The 21,284-nt window shown below is 40.5% G+C and overlaps 1 protein-coding gene across 4 annotated transcripts in view; it reads right to left on the bottom strand.

Moving 5' to 3' along the window:
- disc1 (DISC1 scaffold protein) overlaps nucleotides 1-21,284 on the bottom strand; it is a 60,315-nt gene that overhangs the window by 32,771 nt on the left and 6,260 nt on the right. For all 4 annotated transcript variants that reach the window (XM_085478156.1, XM_085478153.1, XM_085478154.1 and 1 more), the window contains 7 exons: nucleotides 21,134-21,203; nucleotides 19,661-19,817; nucleotides 18,982-19,078; nucleotides 18,335-18,567; nucleotides 10,638-10,692; nucleotides 7,709-7,811; nucleotides 7,344-7,532 (listed from right to left, as the gene is read on the bottom strand). In XM_085478156.1, the coding sequence (XP_085334282.1) occupies nucleotides 7,344-7,532; nucleotides 7,709-7,811; nucleotides 10,638-10,692; nucleotides 18,335-18,567; nucleotides 18,982-19,078; nucleotides 19,661-19,817; nucleotides 21,134-21,203 (904 nt within the window). The remainder of the gene's footprint in view (nucleotides 1-7,343; nucleotides 7,533-7,708; nucleotides 7,812-10,637; nucleotides 10,693-18,334; nucleotides 18,568-18,981; nucleotides 19,079-19,660; nucleotides 19,818-21,133; nucleotides 21,204-21,284) is intronic.

Raw genomic sequence — 21,284 nt, 5'->3', positions numbered from 1 at the left:
TCTAAGACAGAAAAAGACGAGTCTGATGGTTACAAACTCTGATGTGACAGACAAACCTATGAAGCAGGATGTCACAACTGTAGCAGAGTTTACAAAGTTTCTGTCAGTGTGTCCTGATAAGGGACCCAAAGAGCAGAATGAGCTCAGGAAACGCAAAAAAAGACTTTTTATTTAGGTGGAGCACATAATCCAAGGCCTGGTAAAACAAACAGACACGCAGACCAGAAAACACAAGAGGAAGTCCGCAGTCCAACAGCATGACACAACAGAGAACTAAAACAAACTGAGGCTTTAAATAGACACAGGGAATCAGGAAAATCGGAAACGCCAGGGTGACAAGACACAGCTGAAATTAGTCAGAGACTAATGAAACAGGATAAAACTAAATACAATGCACACAAATAAGAGATGAACAAAGTAAAACAGGACATCACCAAACAGAGATGGAGATTTATCCAGAGAGGAAAAAGAATAAACTGAAACTCCAGGAGTCACCTATAAATCATGTCCATAAATATTAACAATAACTAGGCTACAAAATATGATGAAAATAAAACTAAGAAAAGCTAAGAATAGACACATGGTGAAACCAAAAGTCAAGCAGAGAATATTCAATAATAGACAGAACTTAAAATTTCAAAACTCAATCACAGTTATGGGTTTTACAGAAAAAAGTTAATATAGGCAAGGTGTTTTCAGTGCCTCCTGCATCACGAGCATTCAAAGAGCTCTCCAACTCTAAGTGAATAATGCGGTCATTTCTTCAGCGCCTTAACAACAAAAGCACCCAAACGTCTGTGAGGCCTTCTTGTTGTCAAACAAATTAGAGGCGGCTCTGCGCTAACAGAGCACCGGTGACATGCTTGTTATAAAAGCCTGTGCAATAATAAGGCAGAAGACAAAACTGTGTGTCTGTAATTGAGCTGAAGGCACTGACTGTGATGAATGTGTTTAAGCTTGGCTAGGTCTGTCTGAGTGTGACAGCGCTGCAGGTAAAACACAAACACGCAGTAGGCATATGGAGCCACTCCCACCATATATACCTGAACCTAACAGCAGCAGAGCTGACGGAGGGACAGCCTGATATAGGACAGATGCTCAATCACCCATGATGCTCTAGCTGTAGCATGCACAGATTGCAGCTGGCATAGCGGAGCATATTGTTGGGTTGTGCTTGAATGCACAACAAAAAGAATCACTTGACAAGTAATTGGGTGTGTGCAAAACTGTAGTTGGGTTGTGTTTTGGTCTTTTTTAAGTGATGGGTGCTAAACTGCTCAGCTGAAATCTTAAGAAATGCTCACTGTCATTGTATGTCAGTAAATAGAAACTGTTTAGAAGAGGCTCTAAACTATATTTCTACTGAAGCAAGCTGCAAATATATTTTTTGTTTTTGACAACTGAATCCAAGAAGCAACATTCCTCGGCAATGAGGAAGTCTCCCAAAAAAGTGCAGAGCACTCTCAACGCTTCACCAGCTCAACAATTCCGCCCCATTAAACATGCATCCTATTATTCCCCGGGTTTCCTCTTGGAACTCCGGGTTAGTACATTTTCACTAAAATGCATCTTCCCCCCCATCATCTCCCACTTGTATATGCGAGCAATATATCATCTTACTCTGGTGTTTTCGTTTAGCTGCAAATTTGTGGCTCATGAGATAAATATACTTAGAAACTCCAGTCGTTTTAGGGGAAATTAAAAAATACAATATTACAGAAATACCAAGTAATTCCACAAGATGGAAAGTCGGCTGCTTTCAGTGTGAGCCAGTGTGGTGGACTGACAGTCTGGCGTTACATCCCAAACCAAACAGCTGCAACATTTTTTGAGCTTTACCGTGTTTGCAGTGCACGTAGAAGAGAAGGAAGGCACAGTAGGGATATAAAACATTTGTTTCAGCGGTATGTAATTGAAGAAAAGACCTGATTGATTGATTGACGGAGCCTGATTGGAGAGGTACCTCAGTCAATTGTGTTTTTGCAGTAATTCTTTCAATGATAAATTCATAATGGAATGACAGGAAGAAAAAAATACTCAATATTGCTGAAACTTCAGAGACAAAGACCAAAAAACATCCTTCCCCCCCCCCCCCAAGTCCACTTAACCACCGTGCCGCTCTCAATCACTCAGATGCTCTTCAGAGAAGAGCTGTCACACATTCCATCATGTTCTCAACAGAAGCACCCTAAAAGAGCCAGAGCTATGAATAAATCATATGTGTCCTTGCCTTTACTGTAAGAGAAAATTGCATTTGTCTAATAACACAGAGTGACTTGTATTGATGTGCACTTAAATCCGACTAGCACCGCACAGTTGGGTTCGAACTGACTGGCTTTAAACTACGGCACGAGCAACAGGAGCTGTATGGAGAAACAATAGCTGGTACAGTAATTAAATGGGTTCCAGTTGAGCCGCGTGAAGCAGAAAACAAGAGAACTGCTGGCATTGTAACAATGGCAGTGAACAGGCATTACCACACTACTTGGCTAAATGAAGAGGAGCACAGTCTGATGCAGCTTTCCCCATATGAAAGTCCTCACTACTGGGGGTCATTTACGCATCTTATTCAGCTCTTCAATTATTTATTTGTAAATTTAGCGTCGCTCGAGATCTCTCTTGGGGACAAAATTATACTCTCAGCGGGGAATCAAACCTCTGGCCATAATGGCTGTGGTATTCATCAGCAAACGTGCCAACGGCAATTAGGGACATAATGGCTCCCAGGCCAAAAAGCCCCCACACCGCAAGCACTCAACAAGCTGAAGCTGTGTGGCTTCAGCTTGTTGATGAATTTCTATCTTTACATGGCATCAGCAGGACTATTCATTGCCTCGGAGCTCACGCGATGACAATGGGCATGCTGTTTTCTTTGTACGGGATGACACTAATACCACAAGCGCGCGTGCTAGAAATGCCTCGGAAACCTAAAAGGATGGCCATCTTGGCTTTGACTTAGACAGTAATTTCTAATCCCCTCCAGCTAAAGAAATGGTAATGTGCTGTTGGTGGGCTATCAGTTTCCAGCAAGTGTGTGCCAGCCCCTTATTACCAAATAGGATGACAGTTTAATGAGCCCCTTGCTTGGTGTCAGCAACACATTTTGAAATTGCGCCTGCTGCCATATTGTGTGCGCCCACTTGAGCGTTTGAGCACGCCGCGCAACCAATCATTAACTTGCCGTCTTCTCTGTGACGTGTTACCACCTGACTCCAAATCCTTTGTTTAGCCGCCGCAGTTTCGTACCACTGGTTTCCCAGCCTGCAGAGCTACATTATTCAAGATGAGGCACACACGCACGCTGCGTTTAGGCTGCTGAGGTGAACGTGGTGATGCTTGTCATGGAAGAGATCAGTGTTATCCCTGGCTGTCAAGCAGACCGAGGTGTTCTTGGGTGTGCTTCCACAACAAAAATCCAGTGGAGGTCGATGAAACATAATCACTTTGAAATGAAAAGAGCTGCTTTCTCCTATAATGATATACAATTATAGACTGGATGTACTAAAATAGCAAGTCTATGCATTACTATACAACCCCCTAAAAACTTCATGCAACTAAGCCTGAACAATGGAGTACAAAAATAAAAGGGTGCCCCCTAGTGACAGGAAAGGGTGCATTCAGGACAGGACAATAGCATTAAATGTGAAGCTCCAGCCACAAATCTTTATGATCTGGGTAACAGCATATGGTAGATGGGAGGTTGTAGCATTAGCTTCAGTCTGATGCCGCTTCACTTCCTGCTCTAGCCCCATCACTTCACCACCCCCCCCTCTCCCGCCCTCCCCTCATCCTCCCGTCTGCGTGTCTCAGTGAGGGAAGTGACCTTTTTTAGAAATCTCCCTGTGACTGATGGACTAGAGAGAGTACCACTGCAGGTGGTGCCGTCAAAATCCATTTAGATCTCTACCAAATGCCCACGCGCCAAATCAATCTAAAGACTGAACCCTAAAAAAAAGAAAAAAAAAAAATTTAAAAAGACAAGCCCCCGTTCCTTAAGATCTTAATCGAGTTGGAGAGCGTGTGAACGCTGATGCATCATGTCTGCGCACACTGGCTCGAAGGTAACCGGCTAACTTTACACAATTAAAGCTCAATTCCCTCGCACCACCCTCGCCACCTCGCCTCTTCGCGACTGCCAATCCTTGCCGGTAACTCGTTTGAAGCCGATTCCCCCGCTGACAGCAGATCACTTTTGCTTCATTTGGGAGAAAAAGTCATTGTTCATTGATGTCCTCTCACAGTGTGGAGCAACATCAAGAGGCGACTTGTCTTTCAAAGAGCTCTCATGATTCACATTTTGAACTGATATTTAAAAAGTGTATTCAAAGAAAAAGAGAGGCGCCTTTCAAGTACACAACAAACGCTTTCACGCCTCAGTGGGCAGGGAAAAAAAGAACAGCGCTGTTTCAGGTAATGCTGCACTTATTCATATTCATGCTTTAAAATGTTTATTCTAAGCTACTATAATAACTGTTTGTATGTTAACAATGGAACAAATGTGTACATGTAATGTCCCAAAGAGAATTATTACACAAACATCCCTTAAGCTGACTTTTTGTTTCTTGAGCTTTTTCACAGTTTTTCAGATTTTTGTCTTATTGTACAGGTTTCGTTCACTCTTGCTGCTCGAATCAGGCTTGTTTCCAGATGCAGCAGACAGCTGTTCTCAGCAACAAAAAAACCCCCAAAAATCATAGAAGGCAAAGTGTACACAACCTGCCGAGCACCTAAGGGCAGGCAGCTGTGCTAGCTGAAGGCCAGAAACATAATCTGAATGAATGACATATGATGTCAACTTGAAAAGCAATGTGTTAGTTTTGTGTATTAAAAAAAAATACTGCTCACACCAGCTTTATAATTATAATTCAAACATATCGATATGTTCCTTCGACCAGTTTTATTCATTTTTGTTTCTGATAGAGGGCTGGAGGAAAGGATTCATTTAAGCAAGCAGCGCTCTTAGTTTTATTAACACCGAAGGTTTTTCCTCTTAAGAAGCATGAAAGTGACTCCTGAGCTCACTGACTGGATGTTTTGTGGTTAATCACGCCTCAGGAATTCTAAAACTAAAATTGCGATATAGATTTTATGGTCATAAGTGTGTACTCTGGAGCTTTTCTCCAAAAACCTGTTGCTTATTTAGCACAGTTCTTACTCTTTTGTGCTAACGATTTAACCAGGACACTTTTTGTTGTAAAAGCTGCAACTATGAGCCACAGAATCCTGCATATGCAAATAAAATTAACTGGAATTTTATGTGTGGAACCAAAGTGGTTTCTATCTAGCCCCTACTTCAGATTTAATCCCCCATTAAACCGAATGGTAATTTTTTACATTTCAGTTTGGTACAAAATAAACAAGAAGTTATGCTTCATGTAGAGCCTTACTGGAGCTAGTAGGAACATTTTATTAATCTAACTGTATGCTAATATTCACCTGTGTGAGATTTATCTTCTCAACAAATTATATAAATTCATATATCTACATAGATTTTTAAGTAATACCATAATGGGCAAAAGATGCAGCAGTTTATTGAAATCTACACATGGAAATACAGAATATAAGCCCAAAACAGACTCTGTACAGTTCTAACAAGCCTGAAAGTCAATGTTTGGCTGGACTGTTTCCCTCCTCTTGACAGCCACCCTTTCATGGAGGCCATTTCTGATGAGGCTTCAGCAGCTGGATAAATTGAAGGGCCAGATGTTCCTCACAGGTCCTGTGTCAGGTCTTTTTCTAAGGACATACCGTGTTTAGATCCTGTACACAGTTTTTATGCCTAATTCTTTCTTTTATCCAGCAGCATACTGAAATATGCTAAGATTCCAGCTAACGGCTTCTTGGGAATCTTTAAAATATGTGATGTTTGCTGATGATACAAACTTATTTTGCTCAGGAAAAGACATAAAGAAATTACTGAAAACAGTGGAAACAGAACTCATAAAGTTAAATAGATGGTTTGTATTTAATAAACTATCATTGAATGAAAGTAAAACAAAATTTATGTTATTTGGAGGTAGTAAAAGTAATATTAAAGTAAAATTGAATTTAAATAATGTTGAAATTGAAAGTATATGAGACAAAATTGTTAGGAGTAATTATTGATGATAAACTTTGTTTGAAGCCCCACATAGAACATGTGAAACGAAAATTATCCAAGTCTATTTCTATTCTTTATAAAACAAGAGATTTTTTGAATAAGAACTGCCTTTATTTATTGTATACTTCCCTTTGTTTGCCTTATATGACCTACTGTGCAGAAATTTGGGGGAACACATACAAAACATATTTGGATTCAATATTTAAATTGCAAAAAAGAGCTATTAGAATAATAAATAAAGTTGGATATAGGGAGTCCACCAACCAGTTTTTTTGTAGGATCATCTATGTTAAAATTCATGGACATTATATATTCTAAAACTTTAGAAATGATATATCGTGTGATGAAAAAGAATGTTCCAATTTGTATTTTAAGTATGTTTCAACTAAGAGATGGAAAATATGATTTGAGGGGGTCTTATAAGTTTGAAATGCCTAAAGTGAGAACCAATGTTAAGTATAGATGTGTGTCAGTTTTGGGAGTGAAATTATGGAATGGACTTAATGATGAACTGACGATGTGTTTTTCTTTGTCATTCTTCAGGAAGATTTTAAAAATTAGTATTATACAAGTTTATAGAAATTTGGTTTGTTAACATTTTTTTGTGTTGATTTAATTTCTTGATTTATCATTGATTTCTTTTCAAACTGTTATACAACTTATTTATCAATGTTATTTATTTTCTTGGTTAAGGATTTGATTATTTCTATGGGGGTAAGGGATAGGATAAGTATAAGCCATAAGGCTTCAGCCTATTCCTTTTTCGGTTACTGTTTGAGTACTTTTATGTAAAATTATAATCTGTTGTTGTTGTTGTTGTTGTTGACTGAAATAAAAAAAATAAAAAATAAAAATTTCAATTTCAATTGTTAGTGCAGAAATACTATTTTATGCCCTTCAAACTGTGTTCTCATGCTAAGTTGTTTGTTATGTGTAGGCACAACAATGGTTCATCCTTTGCACCGTTAGGCACAGTTTTTAAGCTTCAGTGATTTGTAGTTCAGTGTTAAGTGATCAGGTACAAGGACTGGACTGAAAATGAAGGAAAAAGCAGCCAACGCCCAAAGAAAAACCTGCAGAACTATTGCTCGAGACCACTTTTTAAAAATTGTGATAAAGTCTTGCTCCTTGTAGAAAAAAAAATGAATAAAGTAACAGTGTTGTAGATTTATATATTAATTAATCAATAGTAAAGACAAGGGTTTGATGTTGTCAGTCATACTGGGTAGCCTCTGCCACTCACCATGCTGGGCCTCCCTCTGCTCCAGCTCCTGTCTGAGTTGCTGCCGCTGCTCCTTCATCCTGGCGAGCTCCTGGCTGCTCCCTGAGCTGAGGCTGTGCAGCCTCTTGGCCAGAGCCTCAAGTCGGTCCCGCTCCAGGTACACCGCCTTCATCTCTGCTTTCAGTTCCTTAGCACTGCTGAAGTCATTACCTGCACCGGTGCACCACAGGAGCACATTATGCTTACAACGTCCATTAACGAGCTTCTTGATCATTAATAGCGTAATTAAGTGAGGCTAATGGTGGGTGAGCCAAGTAAATGGGGTAAATAAAAAAAAAGGGTAATGCAGCAGGGATGTAGTGGGGTGTGGTTGAGTGGAAAGTTACCTGAGATGGCTGCCAGTTTGGCTTCATGTAGTGCCAAAAGCTGTGTTTCAGTCTCACTGACTTTCCTCCTTAGGCTGCTGCCCAGTCTCTGACTCATGACCACCTGAGGAAAAGAAAGAGAGGAACATGCAGAGGAGAGAGCAGGGGGGGAGGGCGGTAACTAACAAAACCTTCGCAGACACATGGATCCCACAGGAGGCAAAGCTCATTTCCAATTCCACTTTCATTTTCTTTTTGACACTCATTCTTACAAGACCTTACAAATTCATTTCCGTCCTTCTGTGTTCGCTCTGCTTTGAATACACAGCAGAGCATCAACGCCGATGTGTTACCTTTGTCTATAACCTTTAGAAAGAAAGAGAGTGCTTCTCCTTTCACATGGACAGACTGGAAAATGTGAAATCCTCATAAAAGATATCATTAGAAAGTCAGAGAGGAAAAGGCCCCTGAATGTCACAGCCTGATGGGGATGCGGCACCTCAGCCCTGAGTATTCACAAAGGAGCTGATGGTCTCCATCAGCCCATCTGGCCCTCATCTGCCCTCACCCTGTCCTTTAAACCTCTGTTATTTCCATTGTATACACTTTGAACCACAGCTACAATCCCCACAATCTGCTTCCTTCTTTTTAGGAACTGTTTTTCTTTATTTTCACTGCTCAAAGAGATTTGGATCCAGATTTTCTGACGTGTGTTTTCCTTAAATCTGACACAGTTATGTGCAACACTTTGAAAAGGCAGTCAAATAGACTGTTATTTCCGAGGCAGAACATCCCCGGAGAGTTTTCTCCGCACAGAAATGTAGAAAGCGGATTTTTTTTTCCCCCAAACAGGCTTGTATAATTTTATTTCATGCATTACATGAAGTGAAAATATTTTTTGAGTGCTTTTTCAAACTGTAGAAATTCTGACATCGCTGATTTAATTTCAAAACATCAGGCTATTTGTCAATATCAAAAAAGTTACTTTCATGTCAGCAATCATTTTGTCACAGCAGGTGAGCAATTTTCCACTTGGTGAATATATCATCTTGGAACCAAACTTCTCATTTTAGCTTAACAATGGGCACTTTGTGATGATGGTAAATGTATATCTGGGTAGAAACCCACGACATTTCTTTCAGGTCCAGCGGCAACATCAATCAGTGATTTGATGATGGCTTTCTGAAAGACTCAGTGACAGTAGCTTTACAGAGCTAACTCTGTAAGCTAACTTCTATCTCCTTATTCCATGCATCTAGTTTCTGGATAAAAATATCTGAAAAAAAGAAAATAACTAGTAAGCAGCATATGTCCGAATGAATATGCCAAAGTACAGAGGATGACAACAATAGCTTAGATAACCATTCATCACAAAGAAAGGTATACAGAAGAGCCTCTCTGAACACAACACATTCACCTTGAAGCATATGGGCAAAAACAGCAGAAGACCACACTGGGTGAACGAAATGGTCAGCTAAGAACAGGAAAGCGATGTTGTGAAGTGTAATAATATGGAGGATATTTTCTTAGCCCAGATTGGTCCCCTTATTACCAACTGAGCATGTACTGTTGCTGACTACGCTCACCTTTTTATAACCAGTGTGTCCATCTTCTAATGGTTGCTTCCAGCAGAATAACATATGTGACAAAGATCACATCATCTTAAACTGGTTTCGTGGACATGGCAGTGAGTTCTCTGTACTCAATGCCCTCCACAGTCACCAGAGCTCAATCCAGTAGGGCACTTCTGGGTTGTGGCGGAACATGAGAATCACATCGTGGATGTGCAGCCGACAAATCTGCAGCAACTGTGTGATGCCGTCATGTCGATATGGACCAAAATCTCAGAGAAATGTTTCCAGCAGCTTGTTGAATCTGTGCTACAAAGAATAAAGGCTAATGGATGTCCAACATCATCCAGTACTAGCAAGGTATAGATGAGCTCATGGTTTGGATCTCACCCTAAAAGTGTCAATCTGACAACACGCACTGCCAAGCAGCCCCAAATGATGAATTGCTTTTTGGGGAAGAGGAGAGACGTTGCAGGTAAACAGATGTGGGGATTAGAGTTTTTAGAACCCAGTGTGGTACACTGAAACACACTAAAGCTGACGTTGTTTGCTCTACATGTACTCTTGCAGATGCCTCAGGATTTTACAGTTGAACAACATGAACTCCATGTTGAAAGTCATACCCGAGACTATTTGACTCAGTTCTCATCACCAGTGACCATCTTTGACATGAAAAATTCAGGTCAGTTTGAGACAGACACTGACCGCTCTCACGGCACATTTAGCGTCTGTACTGATGCATATGTGCAAGAGAGATCTAAATGCAGTAGCAGCACAGAAGTGGTGCAAAATCTCAACATTAACAGGAACCGCTGCTACATCCAAATCAAGTTTTTGCTTCTTATGGTCTTCTGATTACACCGTGTGCAGCTTTGTGCCTCCTTTGTGCAGGAAGCACAAAGGAAAAGCAAACCCTTGATAAGCATGAGTGAATTCTAGTTATACAGCAGCATGCAAACCCAGGTAAACACACAAACAATGGACACGGGCTTCAAATCACTACGTTAGCCATGTTTTACTCATTTAGTTGATTTTAAAAGTGTGCATTTAAGCAAATCGGACAGCTTTTTCATCATCAGGTGTTGTAATAATTTTACGGATGATTTAGAATTTAGGGAGGATTTATTCAAAATGACAACTCCTGTGACTCTTGCAAAAAAACTGGAGAGTTTACTGCCTTGTCAAAGAGAAACAAGCTCATGAATACAGACACTGACATTTAGTACATATATTAAAAACACCAAAGCTCGCACAAGACACATAATGTGTATTTTGACTTACTGCTTATTAGATATTCACACACATTCAGTCATCGTCGACATGCTGAGAAGAGAATGAGATGATATAGAATAAATCAAGTCAGCGGAACAGTGGCTTACCTTAGCAGTGGCTTCCTTAATGGACAGATTTAATGCCTGCTCCTGCTCCTGGAGTCTGCAAAATAAAAACATAAATGTCACAGTGCAGGACTAAAGGTAATTTTTTCCATTTTGGGGATGAAATCGGGAGTTATCAATATGATATCTCCTGTTCCAATCTAGATTTTTGTTTTTTTTGGGGTTTTTTAGCTTCTACTCATCTGGCAGCTAATCGCTTAACGGTTTGCAAACTAACAACTATCAAACTGAACCTTGGATAACTTTTTAAAGGACAGTCTTGAGAGTGTTTGTCCAGTGGATGGGAGCAAATATTCAACGACCAGTTCAGCCATGCACAAAAGTGAGACATCTCTTTATATTTTGCAGCTAATTATCTAGATTGCAGTCTTTTAACGTGTTCTTGAGGAATCGTTCTCCTGGCTGTCTAAAGGTCTTTCAAGGTCTTTCTTTAGACATTGGCCATATTTTTATCATTTTATCCAGTCCTTTTACCTGACCACTCTCAGAGGAACAGCCTTTTATTTGTTAAGCCACTTAAAACTGACTTATGAATCATTCAGGGACAAAAAAATAAATCTAATTTAAGGTCTGAACCAGTGTTGTACTCTACACATATGATAACATAGCAGCCTGTCATGAAAACGCATCATTTGTTCACATTTGTTTAGTTGAATAGTTGCACCAACAAGGTGACTTACAAAGAACTTTTAGCCAAAAACTTAGTGTGCAGACATAGTGTGCAGTGTCCTTAAAAACCTTGACAAGTTAAAGAGAAAGCAAGATGTTGCAAACATATAACTGTTGATCTAGATAGTTAAAGAAGAAAGTTTCATTGGCAAAAGGTCTTCATCAGCATATACGAAGGAGGTGAGGAGAGAAGTACAACAGTGAGTGTCTAAAGCCAGCTGTAAAACACAGTGGAGGCTCCGTCATGGTGTATGGCCACATTTCAGCCAGTGGTGATGGGAATGGAATTATAAACGCAGGAAAGTACCATCAGATTTTGATTGGCCATGTAATCTGGAAAGGGTCTGATTGGCAACAGCTTCATTTTTCAGCATGACAATCATCCCAAACACACCGCCAGTGCAATAAAAACATACCTAGATAGAGAAACACACATTGGAACACTATCAGTCATGGATTGGCCTCCCTGTAGCCCAGACCTCAACATTAACGAAGAGTTGTGGGATCATCTTTACAAAAAACAAAACAAAAAGGCAGCCAAGATCCAAAGTAGTCCTTAAAGAAGCTTGGAGAACTATATTGAAGACTACTTAAAGAAATTACAAGAATGTCTTCCTAAGAGCTCAGGCCATACCATCACCACCAATTTTCAAGTTCATGAAGACTTTCTTACCTCTCTTAGCTTCTTAAACGTCTTGGCATACAGAAGATAAAAGACTTGTGGGTATCTCCATACAGAGTAAGTTCTTTGAACACTGTTCATCTTAGGTTGTAAAAAAATACATATAAGCTGATACTGTGTGCAAACACGAGCATAAGAGACCTGCATTGTGAGGACACGAGCTTTAAATTTTGCATTTGGAATCAAATGCTGTAACCAGTGAAGCTTGAGCCTGCATCTGGGTGGCTTACTTTAGCGTAAGAAAGAGAAACGCTGTGAGCGAGTGTGCCCCTTTTTGGAATACTGACCTGAAATAAACTACATCAAAATAAAGAGAAGACTGAACCTGAAAAACACCTTCCATTGTAAAATATGGCTCAATATTTGTGTTTTCTTTAACTGGCCTGTTGGATTCAACTCTAGCCCAATATTTCAGACAATAAGGGAAAACAGGACAACCCATTAAGGTCACACTACTTGGTGACAGATCTAAATCAATTACAAGATGGAGAAAAATGAGCATAAAATCCATTATGCACAGTACAGTCACCTTGAGACAGTCCCAATTGTCTCACAAAAATCATTATGTCCACTCCATGTTATTCAAGCTGATGCTCAGAGTGAGTCAGAGTTAAATGTTGTCTCTGAACATCAGTCTTATAGCGCCGAGTGGATTTCTTTAATTCAGTATTCGTGTGGAAAAAAACCTGATACGAGACAGAAATATCCTGTGTTGTTTGGAAAAGGGGCGACTGCAACACAATCATCACGGTGACCCGTGGCAAGCCACCCACAGATGTGCAGCTGAATATCCAATCTGAGGTCGCAATTTCAATCAGCAACGAGAATAAATGCGTTTCAGCCGGGGTGAGAATAAGCCAGATATCAAATTATGCCAGTGGTGGTGGGTCACACCGCCAAGAAGGCGATAAGTACAATTTACATGTCTTTCTAACGAGTGGCAAGACGGAGAGGCTTTCCACAGTGCTCCCTTGCAAGCTATTAACTTCAGAGGATATGATGCAAAGTGATCGTTAGCATCTAAGAAAAAAGCCATTAAAATTCAAAGCAGGTTCAAGCAGGTGTGAGAGAAGAAGACTGAAGGCACGTGGGATAAGAAACTAGCTGTCCTCTCTGAATCTAAGAAACAAGTTACTCCTAAAGGGCTGCAAACTGCTTTACATTACATCCATTTGTCAGTGGCTTTTGTTTATAAAGACTTGAAATACATGAGCTGAACCTCTCCAGGAACAATAGGCATCCAGTGCTGCATGGGCAGACCTGTCGATCACCGAACAAAGTGAGCAATTTTGCCTGTAAGCTGATAAAAAGGGTAATGATTCATGTAAATGCAAGGCTAGGTGTCTTCTGTGCTGTTACTGGAGGTGTTGATTTGGTTGAAACGTGATGGTGTGATTTTGACAATTCTGCTGAAAGATTTATTCAAAGTGCCACTTTGTCTAAGGATGGATGAAGCTGAGAGGCGATGACTTAGAAACAGCAGATCGCCACTGACACATCAACTTCAAAATGGGCTAATTAAATGTATGTAACATGATGAAAGAGAAAAAAACCCTATGGACAGACTGTTGCATGGTCACCAGCATTTGCAGCTCTATAGCAGCCCCACCTGGCCGTTCCAGGTATTGCACAAATACAAATACTGACCACTGCATAAGAAGTGAGCACATCTGACAGACTTGTACTAAACAAATGCTTTATGCATAGTAACCACACCAAGATCTTGCACAAGGTTAAATTATCATTACTGTGGCTAATTTTGCCCAAATTAATTGATATTTTCATATTTTTATCAAAGTAATATTAAATACAAATCTGGCTTCTACTGCACATTTTGAGTAATATTAAATAAGAAGATGCACCTCCTGGAGTTTTTATGAAAAATGAAAGAATACAAAACCTTTTGACTGCACTGGATAAACGTTACCTGTCTATTAAGCTGGCGTCAGGTAACAAAAATACTTCTTCTACATTTACAGTAAAGAATTATGTTTAAAACTCCAGTCCTCCTGCTGTCAGAGGAGGAAACCATCATAAAGTGGATAAACAAATAGCTGTCATGGAGGATGCTGTGATGTTTGGCAATTTGTCAGCTTCAGGGCTTGTTTTCCTCATTCCTGACATACACTGTGCCGATTCCTCTATTGTATATAAATATTAGGGGTGCAACGATATTCGTATCGATATTGAACCGTTCGATACAGTGCTTTCGGTTCGGTACGCATATGTATCGAACAATACAACATTTGTAATTTATTTTATCAACTTTCCTTCTGACGATGCTGTCTGTGTTGAGCGCTCAGTGAATCTGCGTTCGACTACTCCGCCTAGGCTGCACTGTCGAGCGCAGATCCACTGAGCGCTCAACACAGACAGCATAGTCAGGAGGAAGAGCGCAGGGCAAGCTAGCGAGACAGAAGTTAAGCTCTCCTTGCAAGATGGACCTCCCCCACCCTCATTCAGATCTGGCGTTTGGAATTATTTTGGTTTTCATGTGACGTATGACCCTGAAGGTAAGCGAGTCATGGACTAAAGTAAAACAGTATGTTGGATGTGCCATGCAATGCTTAATTACATTGGTGTGAACTAGTGTGTTAGCGCAGTTAGCTCGTTAACGTGTTAGCTGTCTAGCCCCATGCACGGGGCGATCGGCGGTAGCTCGTTAACGGAGATTTGCCGTGTTGTGGCGTTAAGGTCATTTCAACGAGATTAACCTGAAAGCACTAGTGGGAACACAACGAATATGACTGCACATTTACGCCGACATCATCCTAGTGCAAAGACAAAAACAACAAGCATGCTACTAACTTTAGCCGAGTCATTTAGACAGCTGTTAGCACGTGATTCTCCTTATGCTGCTGAGAATATAGCCCAGAAGAAGCGGATAGTATAGCTTTTATTTTGGAAAGAGACATTTCTCTGTAATAAACTCTCTTTTCCAAAGATGAGTGATTCCTCAATCAGATACAGGGCTTGCAAACTCGCTAGCCCGACGTCCCGGAGCTAGCGATCTTTCCAGTCGGGCTACAAAAATCTCTCTGCCCTGCCCGTCGGGCTATTGTAGGAAAAATATATGTCAATGCTTTTGCATTCTTTCAGAAATGTAGCTGGGTAATTATGTCATTGGCATCGGTGAGCCACTGTCAATATGTGACATATTGAAATCGCGTTTGAATTTGCGCTTGTTTTTTTGCTTTCACTTTGCAATGACAGCACTGATCTGTGAGTGATGATAATTTGTGCACCAATTCCTCTGACATCGTCTTATTAATCGTTAGCTTACTATGCAAACATGACAAGTGAAATCTCCCGCAGCTTACACATGTGAGAGGTTGATCGGGCAGAGAATCGCTGAGCTTATGCGAGTCCGTGTGTAAAAGTAGCAGTATATATATTTCAGTTCTGCTGAGCCAAATAAGACAGGTCGGGGTGAAGAAGTGACAGCCAAAGAAAAGCTTACCACAAAACGGAGAAGTTATGACAAATGAGACTATAAGGCAAAAAGAAAGTGCAGCTTTATGGTTTCATGGACAAAAGAATTTCTGTGGCTGCAATATGACGAGCTAAATAACCAGGGCTGCACATACAGTGGGGCAAAAAAGTATTTAGTCAGCCACCGATTGTGCAAGTTCCCCCACCTAAAATGATGACAGAGGTCAGTAATTTGCACCAGAGGTACACTTCAACTGTGAGAGACAGAATGTGAAAAAAAAAAAATCCATGAATCCACATGGTAGGATTTGTAAAGAATTTATTCGTAAATCAGGGTGGAAAATAAGTATTTGGTCAATAACAAAAATGCAACTCAATACTTTGTAACATAACCTTTGTTGGCAATAACAGAGGTCAAACGTTTACTATAGGTCTTTACCAGGTTTGCACACACAGTAGCTGGTATTTTGGCCCATTCCTCCATGCAGATCTTCTCGAGAGCAGTGATGTTTTGGGGCTGTCGCCGAGCAACACGGACTTTCAACTCCCGCCACAGATTTTCTATGGGGTTGAGGTCTGGAGACTGGCTAGGCCACTCCAGGACTTTCAAATGCTTCTTACGGAGCCACTCCTTTGTTGCCCGGGCGGTGTGTTTTGGATCATTGTCATGTTGGAAGACCCAGCCTCGTTTCATCTTCAAAGTTCTCACTGATGGAAGGAGGTTTTGGCTCAAAATCTCACGATACATGGCCCCATTCATTCTGTCCTTAACACGGATCAGTCGTCCTGTCCCCTTGGCAGAAAAACAGCCCCATAGCATGATGTTTCCACCCCCATGCTTCACAGTAGGTATGGTGTTCTTGGGATGCAACTCAGTATTCTTCTTCCTCCAAACACGACGAGTTGAGTTTATACCAAAAAGTTCTACTTTGGTTTCATCTGACCACATGACATTCTCCCAATCCTCTGCTGTATCATCCATGTGCTCTCTGGCAAACTTCAGACGGGCCTGGACATGCACTGGCTTCAGCAGCGGAACACGTCTGGCACTGCGGGATTTGATTCCCTGCCGTTGTAGTGTGTTACTGATGGTGACCTTTGTTACTTTGGTCCCAGCTCTCTGCAGGTCATTCACCAGGTCCCCCCGTGTGGTTCTGGGATCTTTGCTCACCGTTCTCATGATCATTTTGACCCCACGGGATGAGATCTTGCGTGGAGCCCCAGATCGAGGGAGATTATCAGTGGTCTTGTATGTCTTCCATTTTCTGATGATTGCTCCCACAGTTGATTTTTTCACACCAAGCTGCTTGCCTATTGTAGATTCACTCTTCCCAGTCTGGTGCAGGTCTACAATACTTTTCCTGGTGTCCTTCGAAAGCTCTTTGGTCTTGGCCATGGTGGCGTTTGGAGTCTGACTGTTTGAGGCTGTGGACAGGTGTCTTTTATACAGATGATGAGTTCAAACAGGTGCCATTCATACAGGTAACGAGTGGGGGACAGAAAAGCTTCTTACAGAAGACGTTACAGGTCTGTGAGAGCCAGAGATTTTCCTTGTTTGAGGTGACCAAATACTTATTTTCCACCCTAATTTAGGAATAAATTCTTTACAAATCCTACCATGTGGATTCATGGATTTTTTTTTCACATTCTGTCTCTCACAGTTGAAGTGTACCTCTGGTGCAAATTACTGACCTCTGTCATCATTTTAAGTGGGGGAACTTGCACAATCGGTGGCTGACTAAATACTTTTTTGCCCCACTGTAAGTGGTCCGCAGGTGCGCATTCGCTGTCAAAATAAAAAACGCGCACAAGGGTTAGGGTTAAATTTAAAAACTGTACTTTTGAGTTAAAATATATATTTATAATTTTAATAAATGACAAATTAAAAAGGCATGAACATTTTTTTGTATCGAAAAAATATCGAACCGTGACACCAAAGTATCGAACCGAACCGAACCGTGAATTTTGTGTATCGTTGCACCCCTAATAAATATGTAAGTAGAAATACATCAAATTAACACAACAACACAAATTATGTTACCTTCAAACTAGTTCTGAGTAAAGGTTATGCATGCAAAGGCCCAATCAGCGGACACTTTTCACAGTTTAGGTGTTAGATCCGGCTCGACCAATCAAACTGAGAGTCCAACGACCGACAGGAGAAACTGTAATACCGACGTGCAAAATTCAAAAGGTGTGAAAATGTTTTCTCAATGCTCAAGACCTCAATTTCCATTTTTCACATACATTTGCACATTTTCTTAACTATTCTGCTCGCTAGCAGAAACAGATCCTGGAGAGCAAAACTCCTTTAATACATCCAAAGATCTGCAGTGAAGGCTTTGATTCCCTCATTTGAAGTTTCATCTCATCTCACCAAATGATGCACTTCCAGTATGAACAATCTTTCCCCAGGTTGTTCTTAGCACATTTCAGCGTGGCAGTTGTTCTGGGCTCTTTAGTCTCATCTCCGACTAGTTCTCGTTCCGGTCATTCTCAGTGCTTTTTTAGAGGCAGAGAAGATTTATATACTGTGTGTAAATTGGAGGATAACTCTTGGTTTTTGTAAGCTTTGAGGAATACAGAGTTAAAGCATGTCATTGCGCATATATAATAAATAATAATAATTTTATCCTCATTTGTAAACTTCTGTTCCTGGGAACAGCATGTTTCATTCATTCATTACCTGCAGCTTTGTAAAGGAGGCTCTAAATTTTTAATTATTTCATGCAACCACTCAAACAAGATGAAAGCATTATTATTAACTATGCTCAAAAAGACAACTGTTTAGTTCTCTATTTTTCCACTTCCTTTTTTTTCGGCTCATGCAAACACAGCCTTTCATGTCACAAATGTGACATTTAAGCAAGCAAATCATGACATATATGGCGCTGACCTGAGCATGGAGGGAGGACGAGAGACTGAGATTTGTGTGCGATTCTCAGAAGCGACGAGGTCCTGGAGGGTTCGGCTCATGTCGCGAAGCTGAGCCGTGCTGCAGCTCCTCAGCACGGAGGCCTCCAGCTCCTCAGCCTCCACCTGTTGCTCTTCCTGCTGGATCTGCTGCTCCAGACACCGGCTACGGTCCTTCAGCTCCACCAGTCTCTGCTGCAGCTCTGCGATCTCCTCCTGCAGAGGTGGAGCAATGTTCATTTCATTCATTTTACATGTATGTTAGAAATAACATAGTTTCTATGAAGGTAATCAGCAACAGTGAAGTAGTCCTTCAGTTTTTTAAGCCAGCAGATTGAATGAAAAATTCAAACACCTAATCTGAAACTGAAGGAAACTTGACTGGTGAGTTATTAGCTTTTTTCAGAATTGTTAATCAATAGTTTGTTTGATATTAAAGTAGCAGTGAGATTAATTAATCTTGTTCACACTCATTCACTGTCAGTGTAAATACTGCTGACAGCTATGCATATTTTACAAATTTCATTCACTTTTGTGAGCAAGGAAAGAAGCTGTTTTATTAAATTCTCAGAGGAGCAGTAACTCAGACCAGCCTGACGTACAAAGCGGAACGACGTGAGCCGAATTTACCTCGACAAGCCGTCTCTCTCGTATCAGACGTTCTCTTCGTTGCAGTGGACCCTGTGATGAGTCGGATTGCTCCCCTGCAACAGGCTCTGCACACTCCCTGCCACAAAATGACACCATTTTTAACAGCTTTGATTAACATTTTCAGGAGGTTAATCCACATTTAATGTTGCTTTTAATCTCTGTAAGTCAAAGCTAAAGAGAGCTGCAGATTGGTAATATACAGTATGGTTGTGTGTAATCACTTTTTCCCACAGATTCTCATCAAATAACTCTGTGACAGTGGAAAATCTGCTGTTTATCAGAGGTGACCTAAAATCCTTTTGCTTATATTTGTTCGGGATACTCTCTGAAGAGGCCCCACCTGATTTCCTTCCTGTCACAAGAGCTATTTTGGAGAGCTCCCCCTCTTTGATCTGTGCTACAATATTGCAACAAAAGAAAGAGAATGAGCTTATGAACTCAAATAAACCCCATTATGTCCTGAACAAAGGGAGTTTATTGCTATAAAAGTAGATCTGTTTTTGTTTAAGTGACACACAATATAAAACGAGGTCCAAAACAAAACAGGAAAAGTAATTTTCAGTGTAACCACATTTCATATTATATTCCCCTTATATATTGTATGCAGTTAACGTTTTAAATATAGTGTTTCAGTTAACATGATCAAACCAGCACTGACCTGTACTGACTGCAGTCTGCCCTCTGGAGGGCGCTGTCCACCGCCTGTCGGAGCCTCTCCAGGAGCAACGCCACGCTGGGCTGTTGGGAGGGTAAACCCAGCTTCAGAGTGCTTCGTTCTTTAGACAGCTCCTCTAACTTTTTCCCAAAGCGCTCAGCTGTGAACACACATACACACATGCTGAATAACATGCAGAAAACATCAGCTAGAGGAGTCCAGTTATCAGCAAGTGGTGTTGTGTTCTAGCCCTTTACTAGAAGTCATTTAAAGGGAGCACATTTCTGACCTTGCTGTATTTATGAATCCTGAATAAAAATCTGCATTTCTTGGCTCTGTAAACACATAAAACTAGAATTATCCCAGTCTGGCGGGTTCATAGCTAAATTAAAAGATGGCAAGCACGACATACACAGACAGAATTTACAGAACCAATCTCATCAGCTATTTAATCCAACACTGTGTAAGTGGAAAAACAGAAAACTAAACGTATAAGTCAGAGAATGAATAGACAAGGAGAACACCAGCCAAGGCATACAACACTGACCCAAATAATAAGCACGTTCGAACAGATCTACAGGATACAGAAACATGTGTATTTAAACCTGTTTTTAAGCTGCTCCCTTATTCACAGGGGTCACCACGTGCAGATAGACACACATGGTTTTAATATGGTGGGTTTTTAGGCTGGATGCCTTTCCTGACAAAACCCTCCCAGTGATTTCAGTCTCCTGATATCAAACCAGGGATCTTCTGTGTGTAATGCAAATGTGTTAACCACAGAAGCAGATGTATCTTATGTATTTGTTCTATCACAAAATAAAAGAAATGGGTTAAAATGCAGTTTTTGGTTTGATTGTTTATATTTTTTTACAATATCTAGGTCAGGTACAAGTACAAATGATATTTGTTAGGTTTGAGGCTTTGTTGTTTCGTTGCAATAATCACGGGGGAACCCCTTCCTGTAAACTTTTCTGTAAAAGCTTCCCTTATTTCTCTGTAAATACCCTTTATTTTGATTTGAGTCGACATAATAACTGTGCTACTTTCTGTTTTAAGCCACATAAATTGAAGATTTTCTAGTTTTACCATTATAGGATAGTTAAAAATAAAGCTCTGTGCCTCATCTCTCACATGTTCTTTCACACAGGTCATCTCAGTATGGTGAACAGCAAATTAGCAAGAAATTTAATAAAGAAGCTGACATCAAAGTGATAAATGATCCAAACATGTGAGTGCAAGCACACTCATGAGTTAGAAGGACAGCACGTGTTAAGCTCCTGTGGCTTTCTGGTCACTGAGTCAGAATATTTTCACTTTGAACTGTGCTCTTTTCTCTAACTTTAAGTTATTGTGTTTAGGGATATTAAACTTTACTTTTTAAAAACAAATAGTAAAAAGATAAATAGAATCTTATCAAATCATTCATAAAGTCGTTATTTTGTAACCTTAACCGAAATGGCTAAACTGGTTTACCTGCGTCATAATCGTCGTCCAGAATTGCTTTCTGCTGGAGCCTCTGCAGCTTCAACATCATGGATTCAATCTGAGAGACAGCAAAAAGACAGAACAGGTTACACAACAGTAACTCCAGAGTTCATCGCCTTTTAAACAGTCAATATATGCA

Source organism: Copadichromis virginalis, linkage group LG13 (assembly GCF_057382275.1).
Source record: "Copadichromis virginalis isolate Kocher_CV1m ecotype Utaka linkage group LG13, C_Virginalis_male_GT1.1, whole genome shotgun sequence".
In the NCBI taxonomy this organism is placed as follows: Eukaryota; Metazoa; Chordata; class Actinopteri; order Cichliformes; family Cichlidae; genus Copadichromis; species Copadichromis virginalis.
This window is presented reverse-complemented; position numbering and strand designations above follow the sequence as displayed.